This window comes from Aptenodytes forsteri, unplaced genomic scaffold (assembly GCF_000699145.1).
Source record: "Aptenodytes forsteri isolate BGI_AS27 unplaced genomic scaffold, ASM69914v1 Scaffold84, whole genome shotgun sequence".
NCBI lineage: Eukaryota > Metazoa > Chordata > Aves > Sphenisciformes > Spheniscidae > Aptenodytes > Aptenodytes forsteri.
Genome location: NW_008795492.1, coordinates 1,317,519 through 1,334,584, shown reverse-complemented (window position 1 = coordinate 1,334,584; position 17,066 = coordinate 1,317,519). Strand labels below are relative to the sequence as shown.

Genomic DNA, 17,066 nt, shown 5'->3' with positions numbered 1-17,066 from the left:
AAGCTGCCACTAATGGTTTTTTGTTTGTTTGTTTTATTAAAGTGGAAAAATTTATAAAACACAAAATTAAAAATCCATTTTTCTCCTTCCCAATCTTGGAGATAGGGGCTTGTAAAACAGATTTTCAGAATTTGTTCCAAACTACTTCTTTCAGGTGGAAATAAGTAAGGCTTAGCAGGAGCAGAAAACAGAAAGAGCACAGACAAACAGTTTGGAAGTTGTTCTGGACTGCCAGCAACAGGATAAAAGAATGGAAGCAAGACATGAAGCTGGTGTATCTAGAAATCTGATTCTAACTTCTTTCTCACGGTTGCTTACTTGACAGCAGTTTTTACAATTTGTCACGTATAGATTAAAATGGTTTCTTTCAACCAATAAAAATGTAAATGGCAGCAGCAAATGCCTGTTCAGCTCAGCCAAATACAGCAATCAAGACTAAGGTCCAACAAAAAAAAAAAATCTCAGCAGCATCATAAACAAACATTTAGCTGTTTAAGGAAGAAGCTGTTAAGGATGGCTTAGCTGAAGCCTTAGAAGGTTGGGGATGAGGAAAGAAAAAGTAACATAAAAGTAAGTATCACCTGAAGTGAGATATATACTCCATTTGCTAAGTGAACAGCTTCTGATGCTTCAATTGGGTTAGGAATATCTAAGTCTTGGGGTACAAGATGACACTGCTTCAGCAACTGCACAAGGCACGTAACATTCCCACTCATGCTGCAAAGCTCCTCCAAGAACCAGGCTCCATCTCTTGAAGTCAAATCAACCAGTTGCTCTCCAGCACTAGATGCTGCACCTTCCATCATCAGATTCCGCCTAGATGAATTATGACACTTAGTTAGACAACTTGCCTGCTATTGCATTCTCCATGTAATTATGTCACCTGAATATTCCTTTTATGTGGTCTCAAACATGAACACATACAAAAAAATTCACAAGAGGCAACTGACCTCGTCAGTGTACAAAGAGCAGAGATGATAACACTTGCTAAGCTCAGTGAGCCCTCCTCTCCATTTTCATGAAGGAACACTTTTATGCAACGTTCAATTTCTTTCAGCTGCTCTTCACAAACAGGTACAGTAACTGCCTCCTGTTTCAAGCGCTCCACCTGCCTGATAAGTCTGTTATTTATATCTGCTGCATAGCGCTGTAGAGTCATTTCTGTAGCGGTTATGAACTGACACATACTTGGAGGTGGTTGAGGAGCATATTGCATTTCATACCTGTAAAGCAAAAGTACAATGTCAAAATTCTCCCTTCTCAAGCGCCAGCAAATTGCATTCTGCTGTGGGCAGGAAAAATACTCTGCATTTGAACAGTTCCCACATCACCTACTCCATATCAACTCTAAATACCACAGCAGTTGATGGCTACCCTAATGACACTTTCATAAAGTCCTAGAATGCACCGTATTTCATACCTATTTGCAAGGACAGAAGACAATCAGTAGTCCTTGAGGCAAAGAATGAATAGAAGATAAGAAATAGGAAGGAAACAGGTTTCAGTGTAAATGCTTGAATATAATCTAGATCTTGTAAGCCAAGCAGTAATAATGATGAAATGGCCTGACTTTAGAAGAAAAAGAGAAAAAAATAATTGCTTGAAAATCTGATTTAATAAAAAAAAGTCTTCAGTTGACTTAAGTGATTTTTAAATACTAGAAGCTTCTAAAACCCCTAAATATCACGACCCTAAAGCCACAAACATGGTTCTTCATTTGTTCATTACAGGGCAACGTTACTTGGTTTTCTTTTTGCAGTACACAGATTAAACTCTGGAACAGTATTTTTAAAGCAGTTTTTCATCTTTTTCTCCGAACTTCTGGAATTACAACTTAATCTTGTCTTACTTTGTAATTAGATTGGTCTTCGCAAAAGTATTCATTTCAATTAGAAAATTAAAATCCTGAAGTAGCTTGAAAATTAAGTTCTTCAAACAATCCATTATTCTGTCAACTTACTTCCTAAAGATATCCTGACAGCGCTCTATTGTCATGTTACAGATGAGTTCTTCCATCCAGGTTTTCCACTGTTCTATTCGGTGCTTCTGAAACACAGCTTTTGGATACTGAAGAGCTACTGTTGCATAGTTGTGCAATTGTTCAAGACAACCACGTAACACAGATCTTCTCTGCTGGAGAAGAGCACCAACTTCTCCTTCCAGTTGTTCACACTGACTTATTAGATGTGCCTGGCCTGCATTTTGCAGAAACGCTGTTGCTGGTACATAACTTGGAGGACCTTTTAAGAAAGGTGGTTAAAAATTAAGACGCATCTCTGAAGCACACATATTTTATAGCATACAAATACTGAGCGCTAACATCTTTTCAAAAATACTTTTACTTGTGATAAAGGAGGCATGGAGAATTCAGATTGAGAATTTTGAGCACAAGGTAAGAGAATAATCTCGTGCCCAGCTAGGGTAAGACAGACAAGTTCCTTCAGACAGCTTGGCACAGAAACCTTAAAATGCTCCAAATCACCCTTTGAAGAACCCCCCTTCTTTTCATTTGTTATATATAGGTCCTTGCCTTTAAGTTAGAGGATACGCATAATGCCTCCTGATATTAAACTCTAGTTATTTTCAAACCATTAAAAAACCCCACAAATACTATTTTATACCTAGGTCCATTTGTGTGCTAATTTCTTGAAGAAGACTTGCCAGTTGTGTTGCCTCTAAATTACTGAAAGCAGTTTGGTAATGTGTTATCCACTGCTCAAACTCATTCAGCTTCACCTGGATTGCTTCCTGGACAGCTCTTTGTTGAGACTGCAACTGGGTGTGCTCGGAATACCTGAATTATTGAAGCCACAGAATCAAGTAAGTACTACAACAACAAAAAAATACTTAACTATACTGAATAAAAAACCATATTGAACAATACAACTACCTTGTTGACCAGAAAATGAACATGTTCTCACAAATTACATAAAATGTTAACAATGTTGTGTTAATAATTCATTCTGTTTTCCTACAAAATAATGAATGCATGTGCATATTCATGCAATTCTGAAATCCTTCATTAATTTCAAATAAACTTGAAAAATAAGTTAAAGAATTAGAAACTTAGATGAAAAGATTTTTGTGCTATTTATCAATAGCTGCATTATATGGATTAATTTGATGGGACACCACATTCAGCACATTCTGTCTCTTGCCTTGAGGGTCAAGTGTGGAACACGGACTAGCACAGGTTATATTGATAAAGTATGAGGCGTAGGATATAAATAAGATTATTCAGTAGGAAAATGGTTTCAATAGTTCTTCTGTACAAGGAATGACTTGCTTACTGTAAGAATAGCTTTTACCCAGCTATTAGTCTCTCTCATATATACATTTCTAACATTTAACTCATAAGTACATTACTAAACCACCAACTATATTGAACTGTGAGATTCCTGACAGAATTCCTGGCTCCTCTGTACCTGTGCTGAAGCGTGTGGGAGGGATGATCCACTCCTTCTGCACCTTCCAGAAATTCTATCTCCTCCAGTAATTTTCCTTGCAACTTTTCTACATCTGTCAACTGCTCTTGCAGGTTCAGATACTCTTCTAAACTACTGTCCAATTTTGGCAGCACAGCAAGCATTTCATCTCTGTTCTTAAACCAGTTAACCTAAAACCAAAGACACAGACGTTATAGAACTGGACTTAATTCAAACAGGTAAGAGAAAGTAATATATGGCAGCACTTAACCCTTCAATGATGTTGTTCATCTAGGACTACCTCCAGTGCTACAAGTGCTAAAGCTTAACAGACATTCTTTATTTAGACTGCTCTCTAAAACTTTATTTTTATTCCTCTAGCCTAGACTCAGGCAAAACATTAAAACATGTTTTAGAATTAAGCACACAGAAAATGAAAACTAAATACCTGCAAGTTCCATATAAGCACTTCCCTCAATACAAACTCAATTTAGCTCAATAAAATTTGTGAACTTTCTAATAAATGACCACCTCTTCCACCACCCCCAAAATGCAAATAAATGAAGTGAAAGCATAGGGCCTGCTTTGGTTATAAAATAGGAAGTTATTGTAGTAAACTCACCTTTATCTCAGCCACTCTTGAAGAAAAGAGACTACGTGTAATATCTCTTTCCATTTCTCTTTTGCTTTGTTTGTTTTCAGCCTGCTGGCCACCACCACCATAGACAGCTCCAGCAAATCCGGCTTCACCTCCTGCTGTCCAGTCCACCAGAGGATCATAAACAAAAGCTTCAAGCAACGTAAGCAAAGTCTCTCTCCCACGCCGCATAATATGAAGGACCTGCATTGTATTTTAAACAGACTCATTCTGATATTGCACTATACTTGTAGAACAGTGTAATTTTAAATGCAAAATACCGTACTTGCGTAGGTACAGAAATCCTTAACTTACCCTAACCACTACAAGTACAGGAAGAACACCACAGTATGTACAAACGCAGCTAGCCTGCAGTAACATCACTAAAACTGAAGATTGCATTCTAGCCTTCCACACAAACTCTATACTCTAGTAACAGACACTTGAGGAAGAAAACTCTCCTTCGTTCAGAGCATTTTTCTTTTTAAAAACATAGCTGTCATGTTTATAAAGGACGAGACCTGAAGAAAGAAGGTAAGGAAAACTACACAAAAAAGCTTCAGGAAAAACATAACATAACATTTTACATCTAGAGCTACAAGTCCCCCTCCCCCCCGCCAATTGTAGTTGTACCACTACTTGCATATGTGTTTATCTGACATTCTCATATTTCTGAAATACCTACTATAGGATGTATCTAAAATAAGTCCAATTAAAATCACAGCACAAAAGGTGAAGGCTTTATAAATCAACAGCAGAATATTTAATAGAAAACTTCTAAGTTAGTATTTGGCAAGTGATAGCCCTCAGTTTTCTGCAAGTTTCATAACTTACCTGTTCACAAGAAAGCCTGAAAACCCCTTCTACTCCTGTCACTCCAAGTGCTGCTTCAATATTGTGCGTCATCCGGAATGGAACCTTCTCTGGTACCCTAAGGCTCTTCCCTTTAAGATAAAAATTTAAGTTGTTTCTTTTAATTACCAAGAAGGGAAACCTTTTATTTGAATAACATATAGCATTTTTTAAATTACCTTTTTCAAAGCAAACATTATAATCTATGTGGACAACTTCTCCTGTAGTCATATCTATAAGAACATTATCCAGATGTCTGTCTCCAAGACCAATGATGTAGCCAACCATGGACATAACTGCAGTGGATCTTGCATACGACTTTAAAGAGAGTTTCAGGAAAAAATTATTTGTGGGAATCCTCTGCCAACACATTGGACTGACTACCATCTTAAAACATTATTTTAAGTGTAAGACAAATCAAAACCAACTTATTCCAAGCTGTATTCTATTTGTTGTCTGATGATATCTTACAAGAGTTTTCATGTCTTAGGCTGATAATTTTAGTTTAATAATGTAGAGTTATCAGGTATATACCCATTTTTTTATTCCAGATGGTACAACCGCATGATTGTTTCCTGCCAAATGCTAACATTTCCTGTTACCTGAAACTTCAGCTGTCCTAGCTCACCTAATTCAGGAGTACATTGCTTGAACACATCCCAGGCATTTGTTGCTCCTCATCCCATTAAAAACACAACCTTTCAAAGGGAAAATGTATTTGTTACAACTCACCTGTGTAACTCTCCACCATTCATCTGGTGTAGTACATGACGACCAGAGCTCCTTAGCTAGGAGATTCGGGGGAGTTGCTTCCATCAGTTCTTCTAGAACAGCCCTCATGACATTCAAGGGCCAGTCACGACGTGACACATCAAGACTAAGCCCAACTGCCTTTAATGCGGGTCCAATTTTACTGTAGTAAAGTTCACTGGGTCTAGGCACTATTCCAGGATTCTGAGGAGTCTGGTAAGAATCCTGAGCCTAGAATAGGTAAAAATGCTAGTTTACATATTGCAACTCTCATTACCACAGAAAATTATCCCAAACTCAGTTTTGGTGAGAATAGTATGAAATCAACTCCTCTACTGAGGATGACTTTTACAGCTAAGAGAATTCTTTCAAAATTCAATGGTTAAGAAAACCTAAAGAAACTGAAAACACATTGCTTTAGCCTAGCTCTACTCTTATCAAGGTCAATTTAAAAAAACCCTGTATTTAAAATGAAATGAGAGAATGAGATGTAGAACTAAAATAATTTTAACCAAGGTTAACTCTATTTGTTCAAAAACAGTTCTCCTTGAATTACCATGCCAGAACAGTATATTTATGTTATATACTGTAATATATATAAATACATATATGCAATTTCATTGACATCTGGTGAAATCCCAGGACATACGAATACACAGAACCATTCTGCATGATTATGAACAAAACACAATCCTTTTAAGACTACATTATTTAGAATTGGAAAGCAAATCAGAATAAATGTTTCCCTTCTGAAATGCCCTAGCTGGCATAAAACATAGTTGTTACCTTTTGTGCTTGTAAAGCAGCTTCTCGCTGTTGCCACCGCTTGTAAAGACCAAACAAAGGTGTAGCTCCATCCACCCACTGGATCAAGCCTGATCTTGTTCCCAGAGGTGTCACAGAGTAGTGCCTCGCGTGGAACCTCGGTGTCTCTTGACGGTTAATGGTAGCAAACATCGTGTTCACAATTGATAAGAATTGCATGATTCTTTCATCTAGATGCAAGTCTTCCAAACCTGCGATAAATTTATTTTAAAATTTAGTTTTTAGATTAAAAAATTATTCTCTTAAAGCCCAAAACTTAGCGTTTTTTTAAATCCTACTTCATTTCAGACTATGAATAGCTTTATAAATTATGCAGATTAAGGATGAGCTGTTCCCTAAACCTAAAGGTTTACATACCATTTACCTACTAGAATCACCAGTTTATGACAGCTCTCTCTGTGAGCAGTACACACAACAGTTACTAACATAACAAACAGGTCTTTCCCTTTCAGGGAAGGCATGTAGTCTCCAAAGTTCTTTTCTGGGTGCTACCTTAAGCTTCTGGAAAAGCGCATGCAGCTAATCCTATCAGTATGCAAGCAGAACACTGTTTCTGATGCTACCCTTATAAAGAAGGGATCTGAAACAGGTTCACAAAACAAAAATCCTGGAAAATGTATGGTGAGGTGGGAGGTGGGGAGGAGAGGGAGCAGACGCTCCAAACAACTATTTCTCTGTATCATGCAGGCAGAGAAAGCAGAAGCTGCAACTATGCATCTTCCCAACTTTAATATAGTCTCATTTATAACAAGAGACAGCAACTTATATGAGAAAATTTCAATTTCTTACCTTTGAACAGGTAGGGATAGTTCTTCCCATCTGAACCCAGGAAAAGCAACTTTTTAGGTTTGGTTTTGGTAGGCAGAATTGTGATGGTGCTGCCCACACTATGAATTGTCACTGTGTCTCTGGTAGATACTTCTCCAGGAAGTGCTATTTCAGTGTTCATCATGGCAGCCAACCAAGGACTGATTTCTTCAAGCCGTAAAAGGTAACTAGCCCGCTTCTGTGCTCTTTGCTGCAAACTTAGCATAACCTATTCCAAAGAAGTTTTTTGTTTTAGGTTGAGGTTCACCTTAACAGCTAGCATTAAAAAAAAAAAACACCAAAACACCACACCCACCCACCAGAACAGACTTAATGGTAGTCATCTTCCAGAAAGCATGGAGATTTTTCTTAAACTACCTTTCATCCTTGCCACGCTACTAATTCATTTATAGCTTAGGATGAAAATGACAAAAATCTAAAAATAATCCTTTATGCAGCAAATATACCCTGCCTGGCAATAGGCACCAAAGTCACAAAAAAATCAAACTCCTCAGGAGGTTTGCTCCCGCACTTATAAATATTTGAGCTGTGGTCAAAAGCAGCAGCATTCAGCAACCTCCTGTTTATGTATCTGCATGCTTGTTTGTTCTGCAAAGCAGAAGGGGAACTAAAAATAAATAAATAAATAAATCTATTTCTGTGTAAAACCCAGGTTCTGTCTATCAAGACTTTTAAAAACCACCAGATTGGCTCTGGATATCCAAGTGAATATATATTTTGATACTCCTCAGACCCATATAAGACTAGTAAGACAAGATCACATAATTGAAAAACAGAGTATATTTGGGAAGGGTTGATCATTTGAAGGTTGCTGCACAGCCCGAGGACTACGCTTAGATAACCAGAGTACCAACTTGTTAGAATTTAAATCCACTAAACTCAAATGGCATAGAGTTTCAGAAAGAGTATTTAAAAAATTAAAGCCCTCTGCCACCAAAACTGACAGGATCTCAGACAGCAGAAGATGTAAGATTTGAAAAAAATAACATAAATTTCATTGGGTAGAAATGCAATAATGCAGTCAGTAAGACCTGTTACACAAGCAACAATTACTTTGCTTTAGTGTCTAGCATGCCTGTGGTGATTGCAGAGAAGACAAAGTTTCAGGCTGCAATTTTGACATAGCAAGAGAATACTAAGGAGAGGGTCAAGCACGTGGTGCAGCAAGAGTGTCGAGTCTCTACATTGTACTCTTAGTCTGTGCATATAATACCTCTTTAAATGGGAGCCAGCTGCTTCCAGGTTTAGCAGGATTCAAAGGATTCTTAAGTTTCTCTAGTGCATTTTCAATTGCATCTCCATAGTTATCCTGAAACCATTTCTCATGAGGAGTTTCTGCAGGAGCTGCAGTGATGCTCCGTACGTGTTCCAAAGCAAATACAATGGGCTTCATTAGAGCTGTATGCTTTTCACGCATGATTGCTATCTTCTCCTCTCTATTAAAAAAATATATTTCCTCTTAACTCCATAAAACCAAGTTACTTCATAAGTAGAGCATTAAAGTAAGACCACAAATGAGACATCTAAGAATTCATGAAAATGGTTGCATCTCTAAAATGAGGTCTTCAAGGATGACCGTATTAAAAGGAAGAGTATTTCATTCCACAGTGAACGCATGCTCCTCTGAAGCACACTTTTTTTTTAATTTTGTTTTGTTTGTTTGTTTTTAAACCGAAACATTTGAACTGGGCTCTTCACCACTGGAAACCCTGATGAGAAGCTCAGAGAGCTCAAACCTCCTGAAGCAACTATTTCCTTTAATAAAAGAGCTCCTAACTACTACTTCCTGAGGGTGTACCACACTATAAAGAAGGGGAAGAGCGCAATTCAGATCATGCTGTTCTCCCTTTCCATGTCAGCCCTGACTATTGAATTCAAGAGGTGTTCTTAAGCTTAGTCAGGTTCCCAGTGAATGGCCTTCCTCTTCCACAAATCCATTCACAGGAGAACCCAAGTGAGAGAAGAAAAGACTTGCTGAACACTGAAAACCAAAAGCAGATTAAGATGTTCTGTTTATTCCAAATATCTGTATTTACAGTAAACTCCGAATAGATTACATCCTTCAACATGCTTGTCCTCATTTCAGCTGACTTGTAAGAAAGACCTTGGAATGAAGAACTAGGATCTCATAATCCACAACTTAATATGCATTGGGTTCTGACACATTATTACTAAGGAAATCCCAACATGGATTCACAGGTAGACTGTTGCTGTTTCTCATTTGATTAGAGTACTAGCTGTAGCACCAAAATGTTCTTGAAATAAGGTCACTGGCTTACAAAGAAGCAGCTAGGATAGTACGAATTCAGGAGCAACAGCACTATTGATCGGTTTGACTGTATGCTTTCCCAAGAACAAACATTTGTTACGATTATCACTTGAATTATTCAAAAAAGACATACTTCCGTAAAGTGTTGTTGTTTTGGACCCTCTTGACTTCATCTTCCAGTTGTTGAATCCTTCTGAGGACATACATGTGCTGCTGGAGTAAAACTCCCAACCAAAGTTCATCCCAAAGAACTGTAACTCTGCGCAGCTCAGCCACTAGCATCTGAACCTGTATAAAATAAATTAAGTTTCATTTATTTTTAAGAGTACTAGTATTAACATTTATTCTTGTAGATGAACAACTTGAAAAAAGATGACAGCCTAACAGCAAAGATACACCAAACTTTCAGTAGGCCTACCCACAAGATAAACAAGTTACATATTTTGTGGTTCAAATAAAAGCACAAGTAACATACATTTGGATTATTTACCTGCAATACCATTGTTGGATTTGCAGCAGAGAGTTTCTCCACAATTTTGCTGTAACAGTCTTGCATCATTGCTTGATCTTCATTTAATCCAACTTTTGTGTCATCTTTACTACTTTCTTGAGAAGTTGGGGGGCTCCCTCCATCACATTCACCACCCAACAGTTCTTCTCCTTGAATATTACCTAGCAAAGTAGGGATGGCAGAAGGCAGCTTGTTCCCTAAATTAAAAACAGATGTTAAAATATTATCTACACTGTTCTGGCCTTGAAAGATACATCACTCAATACTTCATTTAGCATCAGGTCCCCATATTACATTAAGTACTGGCCAAGTATCCGATGATAAAATTGAAAAAACTAACTTATTTGGTAAACTGGTAAATCAAATGAAAGGTATCAGTGAGGTCCCATAATAAAAATGTTCTTAAGATAGAAAGTATCAGAGTTACTGAAAAGAAAAAACTTCAGTATCATTTTATCCAGTATATAAAATATATTAGCTAAAGTGTATTTAAACACTTTTTTTTTCCTCCATACCTGAAGTCTGGGATTCACTGCTAAGTGAAATGGTACCCACTATTGCAGGATATAGTATGAGATGAGGAGAATCTTGAGCCACTCGACACAGTAAGTTGCAAATACTCTGACGAACATACACTTCTGGGTGATTCAGACGGGAGAAAAGCTGAGGAATAATACCTTCATAAACAGGAAAAGAAAATGTGCCAATTCATTTCCGTACACTTCAAAGGATGCAGAATTCTATCTTGTTTTTAAAAGCATGTTGGTTTTGCATTAGGAGAACGTAAATGTCTAGTTTCCCAATAAAAACTTCCTGTTTTAAATAACTGTCTGTCACAGTACAGGCAAAAGCTTTTTTTTTTTCCCCCTACTATTCAAATACAGATAACATCAGATGCAACATATAAATCCTTTAGTCAAGCACTAGGAATTGAGTTTTGCACATTGTATCTGTTATATCATTTTTCCAAAAATAAGGAGAGTCACATTAATAGTTCTTGAAGTTAGCATAACTGGACATTTCAAAAGAAAGTACAATTTTGCAATAGTTGGCCTCCTCTTCTGCTGCCTTCCACACTTTCACTCAATAACCTTTTGTGGGAAAGTCCCTGAGCAACCAGAACCAGTAGCGTAGTGACAAACAACTACTTCTGAGACATCTGGTTTTAGCCACACATATTTCTCTGAACAGTATTTCAAACTGTAGCTAGGAAAAAAACCGACCCCGTTTTTTTAAGGTGGTAATGTAATGTAGTACTTCAAAAACTGCATCTCCTTTCTCCTTTCAATGTCTTAAGGCAGGGGAGGGAGGGGGTGAGAATCTGTGCTACTTCTCTATTCTAAGATCAGAATGCATGGCAGAGACTTGAACACCCTTAATGAAATTATTTAGTAAAAAACAGGCTCTCTTTCCATCACGCTTAAATAAAAATTTTATGAAAGTGCAATGAATACCTTTCTGCTTCTATTTAGAGGAAATGTGTCAAAATTAATTTTAATAACTAGATAACATGTACTTACCTCTCCAGGGAGCAGTAGGTGTAGTTTCTAGCCCATGCTCTAGATACTGTCTAAGTTCTCCAGCATGTTTCACAAGCAATCGTAACAGTCTTAGGGTCGCCATCACAATAACATCATCAGTGCTTTGCTCAGAAGTATTTCTTAAGTGCAGCCTGGGATCGTCTTCATCAAGTAGAACCTTGAAAGAAAGAAATACTCCTCTAAGCTAAGTATATAGTTCATATCATGATTTAGAAGAGTTTGTAACTGGATTTCCTCATCAGCACAAACACTAACCTGACCAGCATTGAGTTTGAGGAAAGTAAAATATGCGCTGCAGGAGAGTTTATAGAGACTGAAGATTCTGTCTACAACTTTCCTCCACACTTTAATTAACCCTTCTGTTGCATTTTCATCAAGATCTGAAAGCCAGGGACAACTTGTTAATAATTGACGCCATATAACATCCACCATATCATCTTCTTCATTGTCTTCATTTTCAGTGATTTGTAGGGTCATATCTTCATCCTAAATGCAAATAAAGAGACAGTAGATTTGATTAAGTCCTCCAACCATTTGTACAAGCAGTATTAGTTCCTAATCCAGTTTTTGTCTAGGCAAGTCATGCAATTGCATTATTGATCATATTACCATAGTCCACAGAACAGACATGTTAACGCTTAGCTAACAGATAGTTTCTTAGAGAACTCTTATATTATTTGAATTTTAACTTAAAAGCATTTACAAGAGTTAATATGAATCACAAGTGGAGGAAAAGGAAGTTTCACACTAAAGTTGAACATTTTTTAAGCAAGCAAATTTACACTTACTTGAATCCCAGCTGGACGACACACTGCCTGCCCAAGAATCCCATAGATTTTCTCTTTATCTTCCTCTGCAATGTTGTCTGGAAGCAAGTTCTGAACCTCGGATTTTTCCCGGGGCAGCAGACGAACACCTTCTCCCTGACTGTAACATTTAATGAATTATTGATCCCCAATATATTAGTATTCGTAGAGCTACTGAACCCATTAACATTGTATATATAAGACTTCTTGAAGGAAGAAATCTTCACCTTTTAACTCAGAATTAAACTCCCTTCTTTTTAGAGAGGGCAAGCAATCAAGAGACAATTCTCTGCTCACATGTGACTTCTGACCACAAAGAACAATAATCATAAATACAAAGCTAGGGTTTATCTTAAGAAAGAAAACCAGTTGTGCTGTATAAATTGAAACGTTAGGATGAATTTACCTGGCATTATCAACTACTTTCCGGCCCCATCTATAAGCCCAACTAGCCAGGGCTGCCCAAGACTTGGCTACTTCAGGTGCCTGTACCGAAGACAAGTGATACAGCTGTCCCAAGATGAAGTCAGGTTCTCCAACTCCAATATTTACTATGATGGAAGAAATAGAGCAGTATATGTTATGATGTAAAACCTGCTTCTAATTTCCTCAACATACAAAATAACAGCAAAATAGTTTAAGTACATAATATTTTTTTCATCAAGTTAGTACCCAAAAGTGTCAAGTTTTCCGAAATGCAATTATTTTTCAGTTCTAACATTGGCTGCAAAACAAAGACCAGTTTTTCTTTTGCTAACAACCATTGCCTGTACGCTACAATTGTTTTCTCTTTCACAGAAAGATGGTACTGAGGCAAGAAACTCATTATCTCCAAAAGAGCAAGACGCTTCAGAAAGCAGACTTATGAAGTACCTAGGGCAGTGTGTTTGTGTTTATTTGTGTATATATTTATTTTCTTCACCATCAAGTCAAAACACACCTAACATCCATTAACAGCTCTAAAGTAATTCTGACTCTACAAGAGAGGAATTAAGTTATTTGTGAAATCCATGTTTAACCAAAGAAAGAACTTTATCTTGACATTTGAAGGAAAGTCTGCCGAAAATTGGAAATTAGAGTACATTTTGTGGCAACAACAGAAGTGTTCAAATTAAGCGTAGATTAAAGATCATGAGAAAACCTAAGGTAACTGCTTTTCACACTTATCAGGGCCTTCAAAATATAGGTTGTTGATGCTTAATCTGAGAGATCTCATTCAAACTAACAAATATCGGAGCTGAAAGCAGACAGAAGCATGACAAGATTTGGTATCCTCCTCATAAAATAAATGCATTCTAATTTCTTGTTCAGGCCACAATCACTTTAATGAGAAAAATGTGAAAGAAATACGAAATATCAGTATTAAGGTGTTTGGTTTTTTTAAATGTGTATAGATACCTATTGCACAAACACACACTGTTTATATTTGTATTAGTAAAATAAATACATCAGTGATGTAGCACTTAGTCTTTATCAATATAACTGGTGCTATCCCTCAGTGGAATCATCAGTAACTAATTTAACAAAAAATGCATAAGAACACCTCTACCTGTAGATTCACTTTCAATCCTAGGATATTCTTCTTCCAGTGTATTAACAGCTGGGAGATCAATCAAATTATATATGTTTTTAGACAAGGTAGACAGACCAGTGTGATTCTGCTGCTGTCGAGCTCTATATACTTGTTTCAACTGTCCTGAAATCTCTTTCCATTCTGCTTGAATCCATTTAGCCAGCGTGAGAATAGATTTAGCAACCGCATATTCAGCTTTGGCAGATTTGCAAAAGGATATGGCACAAGAACTCAGCATTTCCATGGCATGTGTTGACTGACCTGCATATCGTGAAAAGCACATCTTCAGTAGAGTGTTAACTTTATTCGAAACACTTCTTCTGAAATTCAGCGTATTCAGATACAGCTTGTAACAATGTATTTTTACACAGAAAATTCTCTTTTGAAGTTAAAAATGACAAGAAAAGACTTGTGAAAACACTTTCAGACTGAGACAACAGTTAATAGGATTAAATCAATTCCTAATGATACTGTCCTATTATGATTTCTTTAAGGTCAGGGGAATTAGCCTGGTTATAAGGACAAGAAGCCCAAGTATCTACAACATTAATTAGCAAATACTCACCTGCTGTGTATAACAATTTTGTTTTCTCAATATCAAGTTCAGGACCCCATTTTTCATCTATCTGACCAGGTGCAGACAATTTTTTAAAGTGCTGGACTAAGTCTTGTGCAGTGGTGGTTTTCCCTAGCTGAACTTCACTGCACTGGGCAAGCAGTCGTGTAGCTAGGGCAATATTTCCTCGCTTCCGTGCAAATTTCGCTGCTGTTAATCCAAGTTCCATTAGATGGCTTTTAATTGGGACTGTTGGTTCTGAAGAAAAGAGCAAGACATTCTAAACAAAATTATTAAACAAACAATAATTGCACCTGGGGTATACAGATAATTTCTGCCCAATGTATTCTGTACATGGCCATCAGCAAAAAATTGCTCAGCTCTTTCGTATTTCCTAACACCTCCTTCAAAAATTTAGATTACTTCATTTCTGCCTAGAATATTTACATACCCACCTGAAACAAAAAAAAAAAATATATCCACAGATTATCTGCTGGGCAAAAGAGTAATTTTTTCACTATAAGCATTGTTCTTAACTAAGAAATCTACTTGTCCCCTAATACAACTTCTTTTTCTCCCATTACCTCTTATCACACTGCACATTTAAACGGCTTTCATGATTGTTTTTAAAGACACATATATTGATAGTGTTGAAGCGTTCAAAAGTGAAAGCATTTAAAGTACAGAGATGAGCAAGTAAAGTGCAATTAGAAGAGTGAGTATAGAACTGCTAAGCATTTCAGAATAAATTTTTTTCTTTTTAACACTGTCTACATTACAGTAGTATTTGAGACCCCTAAATAACCAAAACTTGGCTTTTAAAAAGTAATCCATCTAAATAATAGAAAAAGACACAGCTGCTGCTTTCAGCAGAAGATTTAAGTTCAAATGCTGCATTTACCTTTCATGACACTAAAATGAGAGCTTATATACCTTTAAGTTTTTCCATCAATTGATTCTGGTACACTGTGTACCTCAGCGCATGCATCCATGGCCTTACATCATGCTGTTTGCATGACCTCAAAGCATCATTGAAGAGAGGTATAAGACAGTCCTGAAAGAGGCATAGAAGTTGCATAGTTGTCACGAGAGACATCTTCATTAAAACTATTTTCATTTATCAAAACCAAAGACCATTTTAGTGCAGAGTAAACGTTCTTATTTGTATTAGTAGCCACTCTTTATCGTTAACTAATAAAATACAAGTATGTTTTATGCAACTCCAGAAAGACATGCTTGATTTTGAGAGGACAACACTAAGAATAGCTCAAAATCAAGCAGAATTGTTTTCTGAACAATGTGATTAGAAATCAGAACTAGATCATTCATGCTGGTTGAAGTTTGACATTGAGTTTTTAATTGCTGAAGTGATTGGGTTTTGATAAATATTTTAAGGTTAATTACATGTGTGTGTTGTAGGAATAAGTGTTACAATGTAGAAATATATCAACACTTCTCTAAAAAGCAACTACCAATGAAACTTTAAAAATACTGTAAGTAATTGAAAGAGGTGGTATATTTACAACTATAGAAAGAAGTCCAACTGAGATGTAAATTTAGAAAACTAAATGAGGTCTTTTTACAGTATGATTAACAATGGTCAAAACAATTAATGTATGTTCTATATTCAGTAGTTCATGACATGAAGACAGACATTACTCCAATTTAGGCTTTAAACACACAGACATACCTCTGATGTCAGCCTGTTGGATACAGTGTTTTCCAAAGCAGAAGAACAATACAACTGAAGAGTGCTCAACACTGGTAAAGACTGAGACACAGTGAGTGTGGAAAGTCTTAAAGGTCCAATGGCGATTCGTGATGTTTGCTTCAAGTACTTAATAACATTTCTGAAATAAGAATCAGAACAGTCATTTTTGTTAGCTAGACTTTGAGTAAACAGTCAAAATTACTGAAGAAAAAGCAAATTCAACATCTTCAAAGACATGATGAGAAAATCTTGCAATGTCACGCACAAGTTACAGTATGATACTTTATTATTAAACTGACAAGAAGCAGTACTTTATCAACTCAAAGAACTACATAATCTTCAAGTTAAACATCATCTTATTTTTCCTCAGTAAGCTTGTAACTCACAAGAGCTAAAACTGGTAGCAAACTACCACAGATGCTGAAGTACAAAGCAGAGTATGCTTTTCACAAAGTTACGTTTAACAAACTAGAACACCTTTTCACAGTATATTACATTCATTCATAGCACATTTCAACTTACTCAGATATTGACTGCCACTTTTGCTCCTGTTCTACGTGGTTTACAGCTGTTGCCAGACATACTGAACTTCTCAAAAGCTGTACTTCAACTGCTTTTTGAAGTTCTCTTGGATCAGGACTTAGCATATTAGGCAGGAGCTTCTTCATGTCTACATGGAGATTAAACAGTTGAAACCAACTAGAACTGCCAAATTTTATCAAGTGTCACTGTCTGAGAATGCATTTTTGAGAGCAAGGGAGTTTGGAAAAAACCTCTTTTTT

General features: G+C 36.7%; 1 protein-coding gene across 1 annotated transcript in view; it reads right to left on the bottom strand.

Moving 5' to 3' along the window:
• Positions 1-17,066, bottom strand: part of SMG1 (SMG1, nonsense mediated mRNA decay associated PI3K related kinase) — a 59,988-nt gene that overhangs the window by 12,290 nt on the left and 30,632 nt on the right. The window contains exons 26-49 of the mRNA XM_019472671.1: positions 16,807-16,954; positions 16,264-16,423; positions 15,507-15,627; positions 14,583-14,831; positions 13,994-14,278; positions 12,851-12,995; positions 12,427-12,565; positions 11,894-12,124; positions 11,618-11,795; positions 10,613-10,774; positions 10,077-10,294; positions 9,720-9,874; positions 8,531-8,753; positions 7,279-7,525; positions 6,451-6,680; positions 5,647-5,895; positions 5,094-5,232; positions 4,897-5,006; positions 4,048-4,266; positions 3,426-3,616; positions 2,622-2,794; positions 1,961-2,240; positions 951-1,223; positions 582-816 (exon numbers count right to left, since the gene is read on the bottom strand). Coding sequence (XP_019328216.1) covers positions 582-816; positions 951-1,223; positions 1,961-2,240; positions 2,622-2,794; positions 3,426-3,616; positions 4,048-4,266; positions 4,897-5,006; positions 5,094-5,232; positions 5,647-5,895; positions 6,451-6,680; positions 7,279-7,525; positions 8,531-8,753; positions 9,720-9,874; positions 10,077-10,294; positions 10,613-10,774; positions 11,618-11,795; positions 11,894-12,124; positions 12,427-12,565; positions 12,851-12,995; positions 13,994-14,278; positions 14,583-14,831; positions 15,507-15,627; positions 16,264-16,423; positions 16,807-16,954 — 4,760 coding nt within the window. The remainder of the gene's footprint in view (positions 1-581; positions 817-950; positions 1,224-1,960; positions 2,241-2,621; positions 2,795-3,425; positions 3,617-4,047; positions 4,267-4,896; positions 5,007-5,093; positions 5,233-5,646; positions 5,896-6,450; positions 6,681-7,278; positions 7,526-8,530; positions 8,754-9,719; positions 9,875-10,076; positions 10,295-10,612; positions 10,775-11,617; positions 11,796-11,893; positions 12,125-12,426; positions 12,566-12,850; positions 12,996-13,993; positions 14,279-14,582; positions 14,832-15,506; positions 15,628-16,263; positions 16,424-16,806; positions 16,955-17,066) is intronic.